At 38.1% G+C, this 24,973-nt stretch overlaps 1 protein-coding gene across 1 annotated transcript; it reads left to right on the forward strand.

Annotated features, from left to right (window-relative positions):
* On the forward strand, window positions 1-20,270 carry LOC110449884 (glutamate receptor-like). The gene is made up of 7 exons (XM_021497032.1): window positions 1-405; window positions 11,951-11,986; window positions 12,390-12,569; window positions 13,501-13,635; window positions 14,276-14,480; window positions 15,353-16,080; window positions 16,639-20,270. Exons 1-7 carry the CDS (start codon window positions 346-348, stop codon window positions 16,753-16,755), a joined length of 1,461 nt encoding a protein of 486 aa, XP_021352707.1. The 5' UTR covers window positions 1-345; the 3' UTR covers window positions 16,756-20,270.
* Window positions 20,271-24,973: the final 4,703 nt, after the last annotated feature.

Consider the following 24,973-nt stretch of genomic DNA (forward strand, 5'->3'; position numbering starts at 1 on the left):
TACCAGCGGGACTGCTCCACCTGCCCTGCTCACAGGACACAGCTGCGGTACAATATTAAATCGCATCATCTTCATACTAACAGGTTACATGCGATTTTCTGTTGGCCTGATTTCGGATTTTTAAAATCTCTCACGTGAGAGTTAAATCTAAGAGGAGAGAAAACAGTTTAAGAACTATATTGGTTTGCCGGTTTTAACGCGCGCGTGCAGATAACGACGCGGTGTCAGGTTACATCTCGGGAAATCCCGTTCCTACTGCCACCGTCCAGCGCATTCCACTTCTCTTACACATTGGGTATCTCCTCAGACGGAGTTTATTTTGGAGTGAATTCGCCACGGCTAAAAATGAAATTGTTGGTGCTGTTGTGTGTGATATGTGTGATTGGAAGTTTTGTTTCGGCAAAGGTTTGTATATTTATTTTAATAATGATACAGCCATGGAGCTGCTCAGTTTTGTTTACTCCTCTTTTTTTTTCATTGGCGCAAAATAATTGATTTTGTATGTGTACATGTGTTTAGTTACCGCGATGTAAAAATAGTCCGTATAATTGTTTATTTATAAATATTTTGTTAGGGTATCTTGGTGTATACATGAACATGTTTAGTTAATATATATGTTCGTGTTAAATTAGTGTATATATGTTCGTGTTAAGTTAGTGTATATGTTCGTGTTAAGTTAGTGTATATGTTCGTGTTAAATTAGTGTATATATGTTCGTGTTAAGTTAGTGTATATGTTCGTGTTAAGTTAGTGTATATGTTCGTGTTAAATTAGTGTATATATGTTCGTGTTAAGTTAGTGTATATGTTCGTGTTAAGTTAGTGTATATGTTCGTGTTAAATTAGTGTATATATGTTCGTGTTAAGTTAGTGTATATGTTCGTGTTAAGTTAGTGTATATGTTCGTGTTAAATTAGTGTATATATGTTCGTGTTAAGTTAGTGTATATGTTCGTGTTAAGTTAGTGTATATGTTCGTGTTAAATTAGTGTATATATGTTCGTGTTAAGTTAGTGTATATACATGTATATGTTCGAGTTTAGTAAGTGTATATGTGCTGTGTTTAGTAAGTGTATATGTGCTGTGTTTAGTTTGTGTTAATGTATGTTTAGTAAGTGTATATTTGCGGTGTTTAGTTAATGTATATGTACGTGTTTAATAAGTGTATATGCACGTGTTAAGTAAGTGTATATACACGTGTTAAGTAAGTGTATATGCACGTGTTAAGTAAGTGTATATGTACGTGTTTAGTAAGTGTATATACACGTGTTAAGTAAGTGTATATGTACGTGTTTAGTAAGTGTATATGTGCGGTGTTTAGTCTGTGTTTATGTACGTGTTTAGAATGATATATGCACGTTTTTTTAATGCTTAAGAACACGTGTATATTCATATTTATTAGTGTATATGAGTTTAATTAGCGTTTATATGTATATACATTCGAGTGTTTAGTAAGTGTTTATGTGGGCAGATTCAGGTTATGTATATAGGCCATATTTCATGGTTTTAAGTGGAGACATATTTAACATAATACCCATTGTTTCCACGAGTGTCATACTCGTGAATCTAACGGTAAAACTATTGTTTTTTTTTATGAAAAGTAAAACGACGAAAGACCTGTGTGGGAATTAATAGCGTAACTTTTGACGTCAGATTCTAATGACGTCACGCTTGATAAGTGATGTATACGTGTTTTGCTAGTGATAATAGGTGTATGCACATGTGTTAAATTTTAGTTATGTGCACGCACTCATTTGTGAATATGCACACAAGTGTTAAGTGTTAGTGCATGCATGTTCAGCTAGTGTGTATATTAACGTACATTTATTTGTATTTTGTAATAACAAATGTGTGTTTGTCTGTGATATATTATGTGCATGCGCTTAGTTGTGCATATGGAAAAGTTTTTATTTGGTGTTTATACACACCTATTTGGTAAGTGTACGTATTTACACATATTTAGCTGTACTGTCATTATGTACATGTATGTTTATTGTTACTTAATGATGTTTTCCAGCACAGGTTCCATTCTAAGAATCCTCTTCGCTGGAAAGTGTTATATTTTACTGAAACAGTCATTCAGATTTAATGTTGCAGCAACCGTGGTTGACATTAAAACGCTTTCTATAAACTTCCTACATAGACGTAGAAACACAAAGGAGTACTAAGTACTTATACTAGACGACGCCCCTCTGTATATGCTGTACTTGAGAGTCACGCTGTATTGGGGAGGGGTCATCCCGTACCAGACGACTCCCCGTTATCAGTGCTACCAAGCCCTCCTAGCATACCATGTCCCCCGCACCATCCTCAGGTCTGATAACGACGTATCATCTGTCTGCAGGTCACTCTCCGTACAATTAACCAGACCGACATTAATCGCCTAGCGCAGCAGCAAAACTTGGTTAATTCATATATATATATAAGGTTTATAGAGGCACGTTTTAATGATTAGAATACAACACATTACTTCAAACAAAACAATAAACTTACAAAGTTCGGTTCATCGTAAATATTTCTCCTCTCCCGTATCAAAAGCAAAAATCACCCCGAAATGTGAGCTGTTTGTATTACGTTGCCAGTTATAAAGTTATGTTGCGTCCAAGTAAACAGACAATATTTTTTGTTTCGTTATATACATGTACGATTGGTATCTCTACTTGCATGGCTCTGTTAATTTGATTGTAAAAGCTAAAATGTTCATGTAAATCATTTTAATTTGTACGCGTTCTTTGAATTGGGTGTGCCTTTGCTGGTGCCAATTTCATTTTACCTCGCTGATCGGCCTTGGGCATGCAGTGGGTAATGGATGTGATTAGTTGGAACCCTAAGTGAGGCCCCCCAACATAGTTCAGTCAATGGAGAACTAGCCGTGGTCAAAATGTTTCTATTCCATTGTAGTTTTACAGAACACATTGACCTTTCAACAGAGTTCACCGTGCTAGTGGCAGCCGCGTCAGTTTGTTAACGCCTGTCTTGATGCTGATAAAATGTTCGTCTTTGATTGGACGACCGGTGTCTTAACAGGCTTCTTCTAGAACCCGTCCGCCTTTTATTTTCTCCTCAATCCTAAACATAACCCTTCCGCCTACATTAGCCATTTCTGTCTACATTAAGAGGAACGGCGACAACTGGTTCACCCGTTGTCAGTATAATGTGACCGGACGGAATTCTGTGCTTGGTGACTTCGGCATGGCATTTCAGTGAGATATCACTATAAAGTCGGCATCAGATCCGCGCTATCACAAGGAGGCAAGCACACCAACATACCCTGTCTCCTACATACACACACGCAAGCACGCATACACTACACACGTTGAGGAACTTCCTTAAATAACCTTAGCTGTTAATAGGACCTAACTTTTCCCAGGCACACTAGCCACTTCCGCCAATAGCTATCACTTCCGCTTACATTTATTTCTTCCGCTTACATTTACTCCTGCCGCCTACATTTACTCCTTCCGCCTACATTTACTCCTACCACCTACATTTACCCATTTTCTCTCTCACTATTATTTGTCCTCAACTCACATTTACACTCTCCTCTGCGACGTTAACCAACCCGCGTAACAATCACGTGTTGCTGTTCACGTGAACAATTCCTATTACTTATTTAGATATGTATTCAAGGATATGTTTTAAGTCTTTACACCATGACACCACGCGTGGCTCTATTGGGAAGAACTGGATTTAGTAATAAGATCACTTTTTTGTCAGAGCATTTTCTTGCTCATTCGCATGATATGCACTCGTATGTTAAAGGTACTTGTACCAACATTCAAATGTTCAGTTGATATTGATACATTTTTACAATTCTAAACGTCTCTGTCTAGAAATTCCGTGACCTGATTTGTGCGTGTACATTATGTATCGTGAGCTTGGTTTCCAGATCGTAGGTTTAATTTCATAACTAAGTTTGTGGTTTGGTTGGACGCTTTGATGATGTTTTTGTGTGTGTAGGTTTGGTATAGGATACATTCCGGATACTCGTGTAAGCCTGGTAGTAAAAGCTGACAAAAGCTGTCATCACTGTCATTTTTAAAGGAAGATATACTGTTAAAATGATCAAAGATGGCAACGTCTTGTCCAGGGGTCACCTGACAATGGTGACCTCTATACTACATGTACCTCAAGCGTTCAAGGAAAAGAACATCGTAGTCAAGAACAAGTATACTTGACGAAAATTTGAAACATCTCTGAATACCAAATTACATGTATGCAATCGCCTTGGTATATCATGAACAATATCAATTTGGGTTTTTCCTCCACCACCTTCATATATGACCATAGGGTTTTAGGACGTAAAATACAAACCAACCGAATCAAACACTATTTCACAAGCATAAGGCTACCTCCAAATACCACATAGTGGTATTGGTAATATCGATACGGTATGCAAATTCAACCAACATTGTAGAGGTGTACAAAGGGAGACACTTTCACTGTTTAACCTTTGTACTCATTAAATAGAAACTTATCTATTCTACAAAAAAAAAATTCAACTAGATAAATCACTCTTGTTGGCCAGGATGTAAGCGCACGTAGGTCTTAATGTGGGAGGAAACCCGGATTATCCGGAGAAAATCTAAGTGGTCGGACAGGTGACCCAATGCCTTTTTTACGTCGGATAGGGGAATCGAACCCCGGTCATCTTGGTGATAGGCCCCACCCGACCATCCTAAACTATGTATTATTTGGCCCCTTTCTTAAGAACCCGTTATACATGTATCTATATATAATAATTTATATCCCAAGATAATCAGTAATAAACGGAAGTTGAAATGGATAGTTGGGTTAAGACTTGGGCTCTGTATACATAAATCATACGTTTTGTTTACAGTTTTGCATGTTTTCCCTTTGTTAACTGCGTTCGCGTTCCGGTGTAATTATTCGCTTTTTTAGAATTAATTTAGCAAAACATGGTAGGAAGTCATGTGCATTGTACGACAAAAACATACTGCGTTGTGCGAATAGTACACGTACATAAATATGTACGAGAGACCTAGGTAACACCCTTATGATAATTGTTTGGGTTCTTCTGTGTTCGTTTTGAGAGAAGACACAGGCCAGGTACTTCTGTGTCAGACCTCCTATATCCAGCACGGTAATGTTAGGTAGTGAAAAGTAGAACTAACATTACGCTGATAACACCACGAAACGTTAAACATTTCTGGCAATGTCCCAAAAATACTTTGAAATCATACGAGCGCTTATCTATAAAATGGCAAATAATGTCTTTAGCATGATAGATACTGTTTATAGTGCCAAGGACTCCCGTCCAGTACCAAAGTCCTTCATCCTTGTTTATCGCTCACAGCAAGAGCTTCTCACAAAAACCTTCATTTCACAGACTTGCTCCAACATGGCGGTATTCTAATCCCCAGATGGAAGGATGCGCGCTCAGGAAAGTGATCTGTATCTCCGCGGCTGCTGGTGGAATAACAAACGAAACAGACACCTGCCGCGGTGAACTACTTTTTTCTGCTTTTAAGATATATTCCCTATGACTACGACAAATCACGAACGCATCCTGGTCAGTTCACTTGTCAGAGGAAATCTCGCAGTTCGACTTCTCACAGTTATAAGCTGTAACTTGTGTTTTTTTCTGTTGGCTCGAACGCATGATGGTCGTCTGCAAGCTGTAAACATGTAGTGTATGGTCATCGTTCGGCCACTCGAGAGATAGGAAGGTATGGTATACACTAACGACTTGGCCGGCCTGCAAATATTCCCACCAATTTTAGCGCTGTGTGTGATGTGTACAGTGTACGCCGCTATATCGTTGCGAACTAGGGTTGGAAAGGTCGAATGTCTGCAAATTCACAACTGTCTCTGTTTCATCGAAATGTTATCAATTGAGAATAATTTGATATACGTGCATATGCATACCCTGCGGTGCTGAGAGTGATACAGAATCTAGCAATAAATAATAGCCCCGTGAAAACTCATGTTATACAGACCATATGTGTTCAGCTCTTTCAAACTATTTAAAAGACTATGCCTGAGGAGGTATTAAATGCTATAAATAAAAGTAAAGATCATGCTTAGATTTCTTTCCTGCTCCTCCACACCTCTATCCAATCGTCACCCGGACCGATTTAAGTTTGCTACTAGTTGTAATAAGGATAAGGATAAAAAATATACCCGAACCGGATGTCGACGTCACTCTCTGTCACGTACAATCTCGGGGTCATGCTTACCGTATGACCCAGGATGAAATATTTCCGGACCAATGGAATCTTTCTTACGTCGTTTTCGAAAAAAATAATTCCTATATATTGCCAATCCTTTATTATTGTATTTTTCAGCTCGACATGAATTAATAAAACCTTGTATTAAATATCTACACTTAATCGATTCAATTTAATAGCGGAAAGTTTACGACAGTGTCACTCATGGGATATGTAACAGACTCGGAATAGAAGCTGCTCGCTAAACAGTGTGTAGTCTGTTAATTTATCGCAGACTGTTAACATTATAATGTTACGTAGAGATTGAATCAAAGATAAGTCAGCTTCTCGTGAGTAAGTTTTCCGCAGTCGGTCTATCTGTCTATCTAGTACAGAACCCCGCCTGTCTTCGTGCGAAGGCGAGCACATTAATCATACGGATCTTTGATACATATTAATTGTTTGCTTATATAAATTTGAACGCAGACCAGAGAATAAAAGTTGTACGTACTTTAAGGGTACGAGTGGTTTTACCATTACTTTCTAAAGATGTTTAGTTCTGTATGTCGGTAAATATATCAGACACCCGCCAACATACCATACCGTACATGTTGACATTTCAAATCTTGATATTGAACATCATTCTTAGGTAATTTGGTGTTACAGTTCGTAAACGTAAATAAATGCATCCCCCGCCCTAACGAGCGAACTATCAGATGGTATAACACACAAGTGAGAATACTTGTAATTGTAATTAACCAGCAGCAGCTAGCGGTTTCAATTAGAAGACTTTATGGCGTAGATTATACAGTCAGGCAAGTCTCCTTTAATTGCTGTTATTTACAGGTCCAAGGTGTTGATAAGCCAGTGCTCCTCTTATGTTTGAAATTTCATATATTTAAAGGGTTCCATGCCCGTCCGTCTGTTTCAGTGGTGTGTTTTGGCCAATGCCATCACTGATGATGGACGACATAGCAATAGAGTGCAGTGCAATTCACTTTTGGAAAACTGTTATAACATCGTATTGGTGCAATCCCATACGTTCATCACTTAACATTGTTGTATTAGACATTACTCCTGATACAGTCATTGTATTTGTTTACAGTCCCAGGGTGTAACCCACAAAGTGGTTACATTGAACATTACTCCTGTAGCTGATACAGTCATTGTATTTGTTTACAGTCCCAGGGTGTAACCTACAAAGTGGTAACATTGAATATTACTCCTGTAGCTGATACAGTCATTGCATTTGTTTACAGTCCCAGGGTGTAACCCACAAAGTGGTTACATTGAACATTATTCCTGTAGCTGATACAGTCATTCTATTTGTTTACAGTCCCAGGGAGTAACCTACAAAGTGGTAACATTCAACATTACTCCTGTAGCTGATACAGTAATTGTATTTGTTTACGGTCCCAGGGTGTGACCTACACAGTGGTTACATTGAACATTACTCCCGTAGCTGATAAAGTCATTGTATTTGTTAACGGTCCCAGGGTATAACCTACAAAGTGGTAACATTCAACATTACTCCTGTAGCTGATACATTCATTGTATTTGTTTACAGTCCCAGAGTGTAACCTACAAAGTGGTAACATTCAACATTACTCCTGTAGCTGATACTGTCATTGTTTTTGTTTACGGTCCAAGGGTGTCACCTACAATGGGGTTACATTGAACATTACTCCTGTATCAGCTACAGGAGTAATGTCTAATGTAACCCCTTTGTAGGTTACACCCTGGGACCGGAAACAAATACAATGACTGTATCAGCTACGGGAGTAATGTTCAATGTAACCCCTTTGTAGGTCACACCCTTGGACCGTAAACAAAAACAATGACTACAAATACAATGACTGTATCAGCTACGGGAGTAATGTTCAATGTAACCCCATTGTAGGTGACACCCTTGGACCGTAAACAAAAACAATGACTACAAATACAATGACTGTATCAGGAGTAATGTCTAATACAACAATGTTAAGTGATGAACGTATGGGATTGCACCAATACGATGTTATAACAGTTTTCCAAAAGTGAATTGCACTGCACTCTATTGAAACAATGACTGTATCAGCTACATGAGTAATGTCCAATGTTACCACTTTGTACGTTACACCCTGGGACTGTAAACAAATGCAATGGCTGTATCAGCTACAGGAGTAACATTGAATATTACTCCTGTAGCTGATACAATCATTGTATTTGTTTACGGTCCCAGAGTGTAACCTACAAAGTGGTTACATTAGACATTACACCTGTAGCTGATACAGTCATTGTGTTTGTTTACGGTCCAAGGGTGTAACCTACAAAGGGGTTACATTAGACATTACTCCTGTAGCTGATACAATCATTGTATTTGTTTACGGTCCCAGTGTGTAACCTACACAGTGGTTACATTGAACATTACTCCCGTAGCTGATACAGTCATTGTATTTGTATACAATCACAGGGAGTAACCTACACAGTGGTTACATTGAACATTACTCCCGTAGCTGATAAAGTCATTGTATTTGTTAACGGTCCCAGGGTATAACCTACAAGGTGGTAACATTGAATATTACTCCTTTAGCTGATACAGTCATTGTATTTGGTTACAGTCCCAGGGTGTAACCCCCAAAGTGGTTACATTGAACATTATTCCTGTAGCTGATACAGTCATTGAATTTGTTTACAGTCCCAGGGTGTAACATACAAAGTGGTAACATTGAACAATACTCCTGTAGCTGATACAGTAATTGTATTTGTTTACGGTCCCAGAGTGTAACCTACAAAGTGGTTACATTAGACATTACTCCTGTAGCTGATACAGTCATTGTTTTTGTTTACGGTCCAAGGGTGTAACCTACAAAGGGGTTACATTGAACATTACTCCTGTAGCTGATACAGTCATTGTATTTGTTTACGGTCCCAGGGTGTAACCTACAAAGTGGTTACATTGAACATTACTCCTGTAGCTGATACAGTCATTGTATTTGTTTACAGTCCCAGGGTGTAACCTACAAAGTGGTTACATTGAACATTACTCCTGTAGCTGATACAGTCATTGTATTTGTTTACAGTCCCAGGGTGTAACCTACAAAGTGGTTACATTGAACATTACTCCTGTAGCTGATACAGTCATTGTATTTGTTTACAGTCCCAGGGTGTAACCTACAAAGTGGTTACATTGAACATTACTCCTGTAGCTGATACAGTCATTGTATTTGTTTACAGTCCCAGGGTGTAACCTACAAAGTGGTTACATTGAACATTACTCCTGTAGCTGATACAGTCATTGTATTTGTTTACAGTCCCAGGGTGTAACCTACAAAGTGGTTACATTGAACATTACTCCTGTAGCTGATACAGTCATTGTATTTGTTTACAGTCCCAGGGTGTAACCTACAAAGTGGTTACATTGAACATTACTCCTGTAGCTGATACAGTCATTGTATTTGTTTACAGTCCCAGGGTGTAACCTACAAAGTGGTTACATTGAACATTACTCCTGTAGCTGATACAGTCATTGTATTTGTTTACAGTCCCAGGGTGTAACCTACAAAGTGGTTACATTGAACATTACTCCTGTAGCTGATACAGTCATTGTATTTGTTTACAGTCCCAGGGTGTAACCTACAAAGTGGTTACATTGAACATTACTCCTGTAGCTGATACAGTCATTGTATTTGTTTACAGTCCCAGGGTGTAACCTACAAAGTGGTTACATTGAACATTACTCCTGTAGCTGATACAGTCATTGTATTTGTTTACAGTCCCAGGGTGTAACCTACAAAGTGGTTACATTGAACATTACTCCTGTAGCTGATACAGTCATTGTATTTGTTTACAGTCCCAGGGTGTAACCTACAAAGTGGTTACATTGAACATTACTCCTGTAGCTGATACAGTCATTGTATTTGTTTACAGTCCCAGGGTGTAACCTACAAAGTGGTTACATTGAACATTACTCCTGTAGCTGATACAGTCATTGTATTTGTTTACAGTCCCAGGGTGTAACCTACAAAGTGGTTACATTGAACATTACTCCTGTAGCTGATACAGTCATTGTATTTGTTTACAGTCCCAGGGTGTAACCTACAAAGTGGTTACATTGAACATTACTCCTGTAGCTGATACAGTCATTGTATTTGTTTACAGTCCCAGGGTGTAACCTACAAAGTGGTTACATTGAACATTACTCCTGTAGCTGATACAGTCATTGTATTTGTTTACAGTCCCAGGGTGTAACCTACAAAGTGGTTACATTGAACATTACTCCTGTAGCTGATACAGTCATTGTATTTGTTTACAGTCCCAGGGTGTAACCTACAAAGTGGTTACATTGAACATTACTCCTGTAGCTGATACAGTCATTGTATTTGTTTACAGTCCCAGGGTGTAACCTACAAAGTGGTTACATTGAACATTACTCCTGTAGCTGATACAGTCATTGTATTTGTTTACAGTCCCAGGGTGTAACCTACAAAGTGGTTACATTGAACATTACTCCTGTAGCTGATACAGTCATTGTATTTGTTTACAGTCCCAGGGTGTAACCTACAAAGTGGTTACATTGAACATTACTCCTGTAGCTGATACAGTCATTGTATTTGTTTACAGTCCCAGGGTGTAACCTACAAAGTGGTTACATTGAACATTACTCCTGTAGCTGATACAGTCATTGTATTTGTTTACAGTCCCAGGGTGTAACCTACAAAGTGGTTACATTGAACATTACTCCTGTAGCTGATACAGTCATTGTATTTGTTTACAGTCCCAGGGTGTAACCTACAAAGTGGTTACATTGAACATTACTCCTGTAGCTGATACAGTCATTGTATTTGTTTACAGTCCCAGGGTGTAACCTACAAAGTGGTTACATTGAACATTACTCCTGTAGCTGATACAGTCATTGTATTTGTTTACAGTCCCAGGGTGTAACCTACAAAGTGGTTACATTGAACATTACTCCTGTAGCTGATACAGTCATTGTATTTGTTTACAGTCCCAGGGTGTAACCTACAAAGTGGTTACATTGAACATTACTCCTGTAGCTGATACAGTCATTGTATTTGTTTACAGTCCCAGGGTGTAACCTACAAAGTGGTTACATTGAACATTACTCCTGTAGCTGATACAGTCATTGTATTTGTTTACAGTCCCAGGGTGTAACCTACAAAGTGGTTACATTGAACATTACTCCTGTAGCTGATACAGTCATTGTATTTGTTTACAGTCCCAGGGTGTAACCTACAAAGTGGTTACATTGAACATTACTCCTGTAGCTGATACAGTCATTGTATTTGTTTACGGTCCCAGGGTGTAACCTACAAAGTGGTTACATTGAACATTACTCCTGTAGCTGATACAGTCATTGTATTTGTTTACAGTCCCAGGGTGTAACCCACAAAGTGGTAACATTGGACATTACTCCTGTAGCTGATACAGTAATTGTATTTGTTTACAGTACCAGGGTGTAACCTACACAGTGGTTACATTGAACATTACTCCTGTAGCTAATACAGTCATTGTATGTGTTTACATTCCCAGGGTGTAACCTACACAGTGGTTACATTGGACATTACTCCTGTAGCTAATACAGTCATTGTATTTGTTTACATTCCCAGGGTGTAACCTACAAAGTGGTTACATTGAACATTACTCCTGTAGCTAATACAGTCATTGTATGTGTTTACATTCCCAGGGTGTAACCTACAAAGTGGTTACATTGAACATTACTCCTGTAGCTGATACAGTCAGGCAATACACCTTTAATTGTTGGTATTTTATTTGTTTACAGGCCCAGGGTGCAACCTACAAAGTTATAACATTACTGGTAAGTTATTTTAAAATTAAGAATTTAAATTTCAGTATTATTTTATCTTAATCAAAATATGAAACGTTATGCATTCGATTCCCCCACTTATTATGTTTGATGCCACAGTCTCTTAGGAAAACACTTTATAACAATGAACAATGTCGTACCATTTTGTCTACAAACATGTTGACAAAGTTCCGATTCAATATCAATTTATCTAATGATAACGTCCAGTTCACTCCCTTATACTCCAATGAAATTGTGTCATTCTCTTGGTAAAAAAACTGTTTTAGTCTAAGCATCCGTATTTTTTATTTATTTAATAATTTTTCTGAAATATGTTAACTGAAAATTGTGGTGCATCAACAAGGTTGTAAATTCAACGTTTAAATTAGAAACGAAACACATTTTTCAATTGAAGTCCCCACCATGGGTTATGGAGCGTGATGGGCGAAGCACAGAGGGTTTTATGATTGATCTGCTCAAGAGAGTGTCGAGGATCTCAGACTTCAACTATACTCTCGCCTACGTCAAGGACGGCAATTACGGCAGCGAGGTGGGCGGTAACTGGAACGGAGCTATTGGCGAACTCATCGCTGGGGTAAGTTTGTGCTAGCAACGACGCATTATTTATTATTTTGATGAAGAAGATAACTTGATTTTTACAGAACACCGTCGCACCACACTGTACTTTGATGAGTAATTCTTCGTTGTAAATACTCATTCCTATTTTTCTGGAACTGCAATCAATAACATATACATTTTTCTATTTATTGTTTAATGTGACATGACTTCAAGCGGTGTGCAATGTTATAACTGTGACATAACGTCCGTAACTGTTCTTATTTTTAATAAAGTAACCGTTCGCGTTGGTTAACGACGTCAATGATCCCAACGGATCCCGAAACATCATGAAACTGATTATTGTTGACGAAATGAACAATAGCCCGACATCGAAAGGCCTCTATGTTTCCGCTGCACTTGAACAGCTATTGACGTCACTCGTCTACTGCAGAGTGACCAGGATGCCTCAAAATGCTCCTAAATAACGTAAAATCGTACTGGTTTTGGTGTTTGTCTCTTGTGTAAATTGGAATGGAAATTGGAACGCGCTATTTTATTGTCAAAACATAAAAGAAGTTTTCTTATTTTCAGTATAACAACAATTTATTGCACTAGCAGTAGGAAGAAGATCCATCAGCTTGGAAATATGTAATATCAACGTTTTACTTTGAACACAATGTACGTGTTAAACGTGTCGCAACGGTACAAGACAAACTGGCTCCTTTGTCAAGCTATATGACACAGGGAACGAGTAAACGTTTCTCAATGTTTCAAGACCGACTGGTCCGAGCTACGAAAAACGGACCAGTCGATCATGAAACGTTGCAACACGTTAATATGTACATTGTTTGTGTATAAAGTAAAACTTTGATATTATTGGCAATATATGTGTAAAATAGAGTGCTGCATATAATTTTGGCAAGTAAATAACGTTCATTTATTATAATTCGAGTCTCTTTCATGTCTAGGACGCACAAATTGCTGCACTACCAATGATAACGACAGAGAAGCGACAGACAGTGGTGGACTTCTCAAGTCCTATCATTAACAGTGGCCACCGGATACTCATCAAAAAGCCAGTCACACATAATGATCCGCTCAAGGTAAGTCAGACGAACAAATGATAACAATTTAGGTCAGACGAACAAATGATAACAAGGTAAGTCAGACGAGCAAATGATAACAAGGTAAGTCAGACGAACAGATGATAACAAGGTAAGTCAGACGAACAAATGATTACAAGGTAAGTCAGACGAACAAATGATAACAAGGTAAGTCAGACGAACAAATGAAAATGAATGTCACACACAATGATCCGCTTAAGGTAGCTCACGAGAACACAAACATTTGGCCATACACGACAATCTGTTCAAGGTAGCTCACGAGAACACAAACATTCGGCCATACACGACAATCTGCTCAAGTAAGGTCACAGGAACATATGAAAATGTCTTCCACCCAAAACGATCCACTCAAGGTATTGGATCTTTTATTATAGATGGGGAAAAGTTAATATAAAAAAATAATGTTTGCATATATATTAACGTTTATATTCCCGCAATCTATTTTTAAAGAGCGAACTTCCTGGATTATTGCTTTTGACAGAACCTATATCCCATCTTAAAATTCCTCATGAATTATTGAAAGAAGTATTATTTAGCACATATCAATGCAAAATTGTCTTACTTTTGTGTCATCAATTTATTCAGAATTGCCGGGCTGTTAATGGTTTCTATTTTACAGGTGTTGTTCGAGCCCTACTCTCTCCCAGTGTGGATACTGGTGATGGTCATCTCTTGGATAATGGGTGCCGTACTTATTGTCATCAACAAATTCAGTCCATCCGAGTGGGGTCAGTTACCCGAAGATGAGGACCCAACGCACTCCAGAAACAGCTTCACTGCCAATAACGCCTTCTTTTTCGTTCATAGTACGCTGACATGGCAAGGTAAGTCATCCGAATTATTCTCACGTGGTACTTAAACTGCACAAATAATATACCCATGTGACACAATAATTCATGTATAGTATACTAACGTCACTCCGTTATTCAATAATAGTATATGGACAGTAAGACAGCAAAAGTAAACTCATCCACACTGTACGTCATTAATTCAATAATTTACGTAAATAGTCATTGCCATCGTCTAGTATATCTTTGGACAATACTTCATCCATAACTACTCATAGACAGCTATTCATTCAGAGATACGCCCGGACAGTTATTCATCCATAGTATAAACCCATGTGACACAGGGTAATTCATCGCTAATAATGCATGTACAAACTGTACCAATGATCATCATCAATATGAACTGACATGAAGCAATTATCCAATTTCCGTCATGGGCAGTCTATTATTCCATATAAACTCATTGACTTGTTCTTCACTAAAAGTTATTCATATACATCGATAGCATAGCCATGAACAGATTCAAAATGAACCGCTTTGCAGCTCAATAATTTGTTTGAAGACCAACTAATTTTACCAACTCGTGAAACAGACAAAGACGAAATTCGACCCACAAATAGAAAGTCAAGTGATCATGACAATACCATTCGCCACTAGCATATTGTATTGTATAGGGGATTGGTAACGCACTGACAAAACAGCATATGGCAAATCAACAGTTCGAGGACAGGAAGACATGCCAAAGTTACTGTCAGCATATATGGTCGTATTTTAAATAGTAAAAGAAAATGCAAGAATTTATTTGTTAGGATACAATATAACGCTAATATCACTATATGTGCTTCTTGTCTATGGTACTGTGTAGAGAAAGCTGCATTAGTCACTGTTAAACTTTCTGTATGTTCTAGGTTACAAAGAGGTTCCGAAGTCACCGGCCGGGAGGATTGTTGTCTGTATGTGGTTCAGCTTCATCTTCTTCATGATCATCGCCTATACCGCTAACCTCGCGGCCCTGCTGCTTGCAAGGGGCCCAAATCAACCCCTCGTTCCTTTCAAGACATTCCACGAGATGGCGGCACAAACTCTCACCCCTTATGGAACCAGGCAAAATGTACATCTGATTAACAAGCTGAGTGTTTCAAATGACCCAGTATACCGAAAGATACTGGCTTATATGAACCTCATCGACAACAATTTCCAAGATATTGGGGGTGCTATGAAAAAAATAAGAGATTCTCCTAAAGGATACGCCGCCATAGTGGAGAGTACGGAAGCCGACTACATTGCTTCTAAAAACTGTGACCTGATGGTGGTGGGAGAAACGATAGCCATTAGCCAGATTGGATTTGCATGCAGCAAGGCCACCACGGGACTGTGTAACGAACTCTCTGAGGCTATCAGGGAAATACGAGAGGCTGGGGACATGTACCTACTGTACAAAAAATGGTTCAAGAAAGGACAGTGTACGGAAACCGACTTGGACGACTATGTGAGCAGAGAGGAGACCGCCAAGATCACAGCCCGACCACTCTCGCTCGCCGACCTATCACTTGCCTTTATAGTCCTCCTGTTTGGGCTCATAGTTGGGGCGATTCTCCTAGTGGTGGAAATTCTTGTTCACAGGTACAAGAAAAAGGTCAGTGGTATAAGTTACTCCCTCGTGTATCATCAGAATTATCTCGTTTGAATAAAAAAAGATGCGTGTCTAATATGAATTATTGCTAACAAGAAAACGCCTAGTGAACCGCACATACACGTTCGATCAATACAATGTATGGATATATAGCCTATTTTATAGTGTCAATACTGTTTCTAGATACGATGTAATAGGAATTCATTCCTGAAACAAAATTTATTTGTGTGATTCTGTACTGTATGTATTTCATCACTGCTTATTATATCTGTCATTTGAAAACTGTTATCTACATATACTGTAGATGTTATTGCAATTTTCATTTCAAAATATCATTTGAATTCATATTAAACTTTAATAAACGTACTAGTCACTTTAATTCATACTAATGTTACAATATATTTGTATGTAATATGCTACCAACTGTGTATACTTTGTATAGGGAGGGTTAACATAAGCCATGCATGTTGACCCATGCCCTTGTCAGTAAACCATGGTGCTATGAAGTACAAGCAATTCTGTCTAACAGTCGATATATATTTGTTGATCTATTCATTGTAGAAGGGAAGCAGAAACATGGAGCCCGTGCGCATGACAGCTGCCAACGGACGTGGACAATCGGAGACGGACGTAAATGACGAAAGCGACAAGGCACCGATAGCAGCGGCGGAACCATGATGCACATGCGCATGTGCTGTACGACGGACAGTAAGACACAACAGCAAAGAGATCACATACAATACTCGGATCATCAACATTCTTTTATTTCAGCTTTAAGTCTGCGAGAAAGTCAAAATGATATTGTCGCCATCACACCAACTACTGTACATTATACGTGGTGGAAGAAGTAAGTTAGATACATGTATGTATTTTCCAGAACAATAATGATTTAGGGAAATCGCCAACAACGACTAATACAAATTAATTCCATGTGCTTTTTCAATTAAGAGGATGATAATATCTATGTTTATATTATTTCTAGTTTCTAACTTGATCACGAGGACCACAAAATTTCTGACACACAACCCTTCAAAACATATATAACAAACCTGTGTAGAGCTTACGTAGATATATTGTCTATCCGCTTTCGGAATTCATAAAGCACTACGGTTATAAAACATGTTAACTGAATATTTAATCTGCATGAAATTTAAAATTAGATCTATGACGGTAGATTCTGATCGATGATGTCGGAGACATAACTCAGCACTTAATTGGTTACATTTTGAAAGAATTAATAGAAGATAGAAAAATATGCTTAAACATACTAAAGGAGTCCAGGATCCGATTTGATAGACCAGGACAATTGTTGTACACGTGCATTTATGTAGGACCACTTCCATTTAAGAAAAAAATGGAAAACACGCATATCTAATGGGATAATGTCGAAGCCATCATTTGATCAAGGATGCCTTCAATGCGTTGGGACGTCATGTGTCATTCCTAAAAGGTTTTTGGAAGCGGCGAAAAAGAAATAAAAATGAAAAGGGTCTTCCAATTGTACATTGGACCCTAATTGTCTGCTGTATAGATAAACATGTTTTTATGTAATCAATGACAATGAGATTTGGTATTTTGTCAAATTCAGGTTTAATATATTAATGATAAGAAATGCTTTTTATGTGGTACATGTGTATCATTTCCTTCCCGTTTGATGTCTGTAATATCGTTGTGTATGTGTCATTATAAATACATGCTTTATAATATTCAAACCGCTGTATCTTACCTGTGTTGTCAATACAAATGTGTATTTACCTATACAAGGATATCTGCACTTGCTATGTGAAATGGTTACTGTGTTTACCTATGAAATGATTTTCGCACTTGTAATTAATAATGGTTTAAAGGACGTTTCCTTTTGCCGTCATGGATCGTTAGGCTGGTATCTCACGTTCCCAAAGATAAGGCTTGATACTGAAACGGCTGTTATACTGTGCCAATTTTGCTTAAACATCAGAAAAGTATCCCCAAAATACTGACTGGCAAGTACGATATCGGATCAGTGGAGGCTGAATAGTGTTACAACCGGATAAGATGTAGCTGGAAAGTGGAACAACAGTATAAGTGGTAGTTCGATAGTGTGACAACCGGATAATTGGTGGCTCGAAAGTAGGAAACGGTATACGAGGTAGTTTGGGTCGGACAACAGGATTAGTGGTAGTTTGATAATGGGGCATCAGGATTAGTAATTGTTCGATAGTGAGACAACCGGATAAGTGGTCGTTTGATAGTGGGACAAGCGGACTCACGTAAGTGTTGGCTCGAATGTGGGACACAGGATAAGAGGTAGTTTGATAGTGGACAACTGGATTAGTGATGGTTCAGACGTGGTGATTTGATAGTAGGACAACACGATAAGTGGTGGCTCGAAACTGAAACGACAGAATAAGTGATAGTTTGATAATGGCACAACAAGATTACTGGTGGCTCGAAACAATAGGATTAGTAGAAGTTTGAAAGTGGGGTAATCGGATAAGTGTTGGCTCGACAGTGTGACAACAGGATTAATGTCTAGTGACATGATTAGTAGTTGCTGGATAGTAGCTGACTGGATAGTCGATCGGTGGTCGGTGCTATCAGAGAAGATAGTTTTCATCTCTGTTGATCATCTGGTTAACTAAGTTTTACACTTTGACATCAATAGCATTATGTTCTATTTGCATTCATAAACTAGTTAACTGTTTAAAATACACTGCAACTTATACAAACTTGCACGTACATTGCAACTGTAACTATGGTAAATAAAACGTCTGTTGTATACAGCACAACTAATTAAAGTAGCCATCTATAAGTTTAGTTATATTAATTATATCTGCATATCGCTTGGAAAAGTCACACTGATACAGGCGAAAAGAATGAAAAGGGTAAATGAATATTGTTTGGTAAACGTATGTTACATGTGTAATCTTGAGTACAATTACCATGGTAACAATACGCCAGACTAAACCTCCTCAGTTATCATTTCTATCCACCGATCTGTCATCATCAAGTTTCATTTGCTAGGTGGTAGATATTAATTGATTGCTCGGTAGATATGTGCCCGTTTGAATCGTTATGTAGATATGGTTAGATGATGAAAACAGCACGTATCTAATTCATACAGTAATGTGTAACAGTTTTAACATCCATTGCCCGTTATCAATTTAAAACAATCTAGTTTGAAGTGTTTTAACCCTTTCATCCCCATGTAACTTAAGTAGACTCTACCATGCATTGATATGGGTTAGTCCATTATGGTATACAGTGGTGAAAGGGTTAATGACACTATGACAGGTTGACTCAATAGCAGTCACTATATTGATCGATTCAACATTTTTGAGAAGTTGTGTTCTGTTACGATATATCACGTTTTTAAATTATGTAAAAGTTAAAATATACATATATTGTAATAACCAAAGTGTCTTTGCCAGCAGAGTGTATACTATCCTATTTCTACGTTTCTAAGACGTCACGTATGCAAAAAATGTATAATTATACATATACAAGTATGTTTTGTGTAAATACACGTACATGTACAAGTATGCTTTGTGTAAACACACGTACATGTACAAGTGTCTTTTGTGTTTACACACGTACATGTACAAGTGTCTTTTGTGTTTACACACGTACAAAATATATACACATATGTTTTGAGTAAACACACGTACATGTACAAGTATGCTTTGTGTAAACACACGTACATGTACAAGTGTCTTTTGTGTTTACACACGTACAAAATATATACACATATGTTTTGAGTAAACACACGTTCATGTACACGTATGTTTTGTGTAAACTTAAGTAAATGGAGAGTGTAATAAACACACGTTCATATATGTGTAAAATAACATGTTCATTTAAAGATATGTTCAGATTTCGAAGGTGAATCAAGCGTGAGAATGTTGTTACAATAATTGATTATTAGTATGTAATATTTGTACATTACAAGTATGTATGTGTCTGTATTATACTATCAAGTGTTAACATAACATTATAAATAATTCTGCTAATAATATATTATATTATGAATCATTAGCATGGTTTCTGTAAACTACCATACAATATATACAATGTTTTTAAAGCGTCGTAATTTTTGGCAGACTATTTTAAAATAACCATCCAAGTACATGATAGACCTGTTACTAATCACTGTAATTCCAGTAAATATGTCACGCATGCTTTTAAAAAATGAATAAAGTTATGAAACAAAATTATATATTTTATTAAAACGCTTTCAAGAACATTACTGTCAGATAATGCACTGAGATACGGATTTATATATTATATGTTGGTGATACTTACAACGTACATTTAGTCCACACTCTTTACCTATCTGTTATACGGTAATCCTACACGGACTTATGTATACACTCTTATCCTTGTTAATGATGCCTGTACATGCACTACTATAGATTTAAAAAAAAATCCATATGCTGACCACAACAAACACCAAAACAGTTGGTCATTTTTATTCTATAAATAGATCATTGTTGATTCAGTGTGATGAGTAAGACATGATGTAGTTGTATGTGAACCAGCTGATAATAAAGTCTTTCCAGAGATCGATACTATCATGGTTCAGCGATATCTCTAGCGTTGCTCTTGATCACTTCTGATGTGGTTCATTTGTTCAGAAAAAAGGCGACGCTATTATTTGCAATACTGTTATAAGGAAACAATTCAAAACACTTCCTTGAACATACAGTTTTGTGTGATATTATTTCCTTAAACTTAATACTACCGTTGATATCCGGGTACTTCACACAAGGTCGTCAGCAGAATATTTTAAGTGCATACATGTTTTAACCTATAGATAAGTATAGCATAGGAAACTGTGTCCTAGTGCTTCAGTACTGAGTAATAGGGCGCGTTTTTACAAGTTTACTAAACACACATGATACAGTGTGTAATTGTGTTTGAAATATTCCATACATTTGGTAATAAACGCTGTTAGAACATCACAGTTTAACCCATTTACATCACAAATATTCGATACGTTATATAAGTGTGCGAAAACATCACGTTATGACTCTTTTCTGTCACAAATATTCGATACACTGTAACTTTGCTAAAACGTAACATTTGAACTCATTTACATCACGAATCTCGAAAACATTAGGTAACTGTGTTACATTACAACATGTATCATGGACATCACACTTCATCGTCGAGTGGTGTAACTGCACACTTGACATAATCTAGATACAATGTATACCTTTTTACTACAACTGCTTATTATTCAACAGTGTAGACTGAACGACCAGTTTGCTATGTTATCACGAAAACAGACCGATCTCAAGAGCTCCCTATTAACATATCTTATGTGTAAAATGGCACTCCAGTACAATATGCTCTGATATGTATAACATATAAACAACGTGATCAATGATGCATTAATGAAACAAGATTCATAAAAAAGTGAACATATTTATCACGTGGCTACAAATATATCTGCTTATGACGTAGTGATCACGCCCATTTAATATTTTCTGCGAAACAACTCATGGCATATCCCCACTGTGACGTCATAATTGGGATAATTGACATGATGTCATGACATTGTGACGTTAATGTCACAAACAAATAACACAATAAAAAGTAAAAATAAAGACGTGAATAGCGCAGGTCGGAGATGAAGAAATGTTTTGTTCTTCAATGTATATATTGTTGTGAATATTTATTGACATACTTGGTTATTTTATAAGAAAATAATGAAAATACTACGTACTGTATAACCTCGCTAAATCGAAAACACTTATACTCGTTTCTGAATCTCACATGAATGTAACTCATTTAAGACCTTTTGTTTATAAAACCTAAATACATATTGGCAAAAATAAGATGAAATTGAGAAACAATTGATAACACAATGTTCAGCAAAATATAAGGATAAAATCGGAAATCATAAGTCGATAAAGAAATACTATTAACATAAGAAAACGGAGAATTCGTACGGAAACGAGGTCATAGTAACGACTGTTTACGTTTTCCAGCATTGCAGCGCTATGTCACTATTAAAATGGATGAGACAGGTATGTTATTATAGAGGATGGAAGGCTTTTATTGTATTACTACGAATGGGAGGCTGGTATGTTACTATTGAGGGGACGGTGATAGACACTTACTGAGAAGGAGAGGCTGGTATGATACTATTGAGGGGAAGATGATGGGCACTTACTGAGAAGGAGAGGCTGGTATGTTACTATTAAGGAGGGGAAGATGATGGACACTTACTGAGAGGGAGAGGCTGGTATGATACTATTGAGGGGACGATGATGGACACTTACTGAGAAGGAGAGGCTGGTAAGGTTTCTATTAAGGAGGGGAAGATGATGGACACTTACTGCGAGGGAGAGGCTGGTATGATACTATTGAGAGGACGATGATGGACACTTACTGAGAAGGAGGGGCTGGTATAATACTATTGAGGAGGGGACGATGATGGACACTTACTGAGGAGGAGAGGCTGGGATGGTACTATTAAGGGGGGGAAGATGATGGACACTTACTGAGAAGGAGAGGCTGGTGTGTTACTATTAAGGAGGGGAAGATGATGGACACTTACTGAGAAGGAGAGGCTGGTATGATACTATTGAGGAGGGGAAGATGATGGGTACTTACTGAGAAGGAGAGGGTGGTATGTTACTATTGAGGGGGGGAAGATGATGGACACTTCCTGAGACGGAGAGGCTGGGATGTTACTATTTAGGAGGGGGAGATGATGGGGACTTACTGAGAAGGAGAGGCTTGTATGTTACTTTTGAGGGGAAGATGATGGGCACTTACTGAGAAGGAGGGGCTGGGAAGGGTTCTTTTAAGGAGGGGGAGATGATGGGGACTTACTGAGAAGGAGGGGCTGGGAAGGGTTCTTTTAAGGAGGGGAAGATGATGGGCACTTCCTGAGAAGGGTGGCTGGTATGATACTATTGAGGGGAAGATGATGTGTACTTACTAAGAAGTAGAGGCTGGTGTGATACTATTGAGGAGGGGACGATGATGGACACTTACTGAGAAGGAGAGGCTGGTAAGGGTTCTATTAAGGAGGGGGAGATGATGGGCACTTACTGAGAAGAGGCTGGAATGTTACTATTGAGGAGGGGGCGATGGCACTTACTGAGAAGGGGAGGCTGGGATGTTACTATTGAGGAAGGGAAGATGATGAGCACTTACTAAGAAGTAGAGGCTTGTATGTTACTATTAATGAGGGGACGGTGATAAGTACTTACTGAGAAGGAGAGGCTGGGATGTTACTATTGAGGAGGGGACGATGGCACTTACTGAGAAGGAGAAGCTGGTGTGTTACTATTAATGAGGGGACGGTGATAAGTACTTACTGAGAAGGAAAGGCTGGTATGTTACTATTGAGGAGGGGACGATGGCACTTACTGAGAAGGAGAAGCTGGTGGGTTACTATTAAGGAGGGAAATATGATGGGCACTTACTGAGAAGGAGAGGCGGGTATAATACTATTGAGGAGAGGAAGATGATGGGCACTTACTGAGAAGAGGCTGGAATGTTACTATTGAGGAGGGGACGATGATGGGCACTTACTGAGAAGGATAGGCTGGGATGTTACTATTGAGGAGAGGGAGATGATGGGCACTTCCTGAGAAGAGGCTGGGATGTTACTATTGAGGAGGGGACGATGATGGGGATGATACTATTGAGGGGAAGATGATGAGCACTTACTGAGAAGAGGCTGGAATGTTACTATTGAGGAGGGGACGATGATGGACACTTACTGAGAAGGAGAGGCTGGTATGTTACTATTGAGGAGAGGAAGATGATGGGCACTTCCTGAGAAGAGGCTGGAATGTTACTATTGAGGAGGGGAAGATGATGGGTACTTACTGAGAAGGAGAGGCTGGTATGTTACTATTGAGGAGGGGAAGATGATGGACATTTACTGAGAAGGAGAGGCTGGTATGTTACTATTGAGGAGAAGGCGATGATAGGCACATACTGAGAAGGAGAGGCTGGTATTTACTATTGAGGAGGAGACGATGATGGGCACTTACTGAGAAGAAAAGGCTGGTATGTTACTATTGAGCAGGAGACGCTGATTTGAACCTGCTGAGGAGGGGACGCACTAATGTTACTATTAAAAAGGGGAGGTAGGTTCATGTATGAGTACTATTAAGGAGAGAAAGTTTACATGCTATTACCTCGAATGGGAGGCTGGTATGTTACTATTTAAAAGAAGCGCCTAGTAAGATACAACTGAGGTGGAGGGAATTTAAAATTGTTACTTATGATGACGGGAGGCTTGATGGTTACATATATTACAACGAAAAGGAATTATTACGGTCGGAAAATGTAAGTCGTTTGTGAAGAAATATTGTGGTAGACTGTTCAGATATGACACTGACGAAGAGTCATTGGTGATGTTATGAGAGTCCTCGCCATTCGTGACATTCAAGGACAAAATGCTTATCATTCTTAAATACCCATGTGTAGATATGATGCCTCACAAGAGTATAGAGAGAGATGCCTACAAGTGGTGCACTTTCAGTCTAATTGACACAACGAAAAACAATTAATAATTGAAGTACTGCTTTAAACTCCATCAGGAAAACAATATATATGTACAAACAAAAAGTAAAATGCGTACACAACATTAGACGGTTATTGACATCGAAATGCTGGTTCAATTGTTTTGATATCTAAAGTTTACATATGGAATGAGACCTAAAGTTTATATGCTAATAAGTAGTTTTGATCAGTTAGGAGGGATTGTATTTGATTTGTTCAACCATCAAGGTAACGTACTAAATAAAAACGTGTACTGTGTTTTTCGGATAAGGAACCCTTTATCCGATACTGATAAAATAACATCACATGGCAGTTTCTGTCTGTCAAACAAACGTCACAAAACAGTACATGCACACGTAACACAAAATAATAAAATGAGCCTGTA

This window comes from Mizuhopecten yessoensis, unplaced genomic scaffold, assembly GCF_002113885.1.
Source record: "Mizuhopecten yessoensis strain PY_sf001 unplaced genomic scaffold, ASM211388v2 scaffold481, whole genome shotgun sequence".
Lineage (NCBI taxonomy): Eukaryota > Metazoa > Mollusca > Bivalvia > Pectinida > Pectinidae > Mizuhopecten > Mizuhopecten yessoensis.

What these genes read in the sequence shown, in the direction of transcription:
- LOC110449884 (XM_021497032.1), top strand. Translation starts at nt 346, where the DNA reads ATGAAATTGTTGGTGCTGTTGTGTGTGATATGTGTGATTGGAAGTTTT. An exon ending in ACAAAGTTATAACATTACTG is followed by an intron (nt 11,987 to 12,389) that starts GTAAGTTATTTT and finishes TTTCAATTGAAG; the next exon opens with TCCCCACCATGGGTTATGGA. An exon ending in TTGGCGAACTCATCGCTGGG is followed by an intron (nt 12,570 to 13,500) that starts GTAAGTTTGTGC and finishes TTTCATGTCTAG; the next exon opens with GACGCACAAATTGCTGCACT.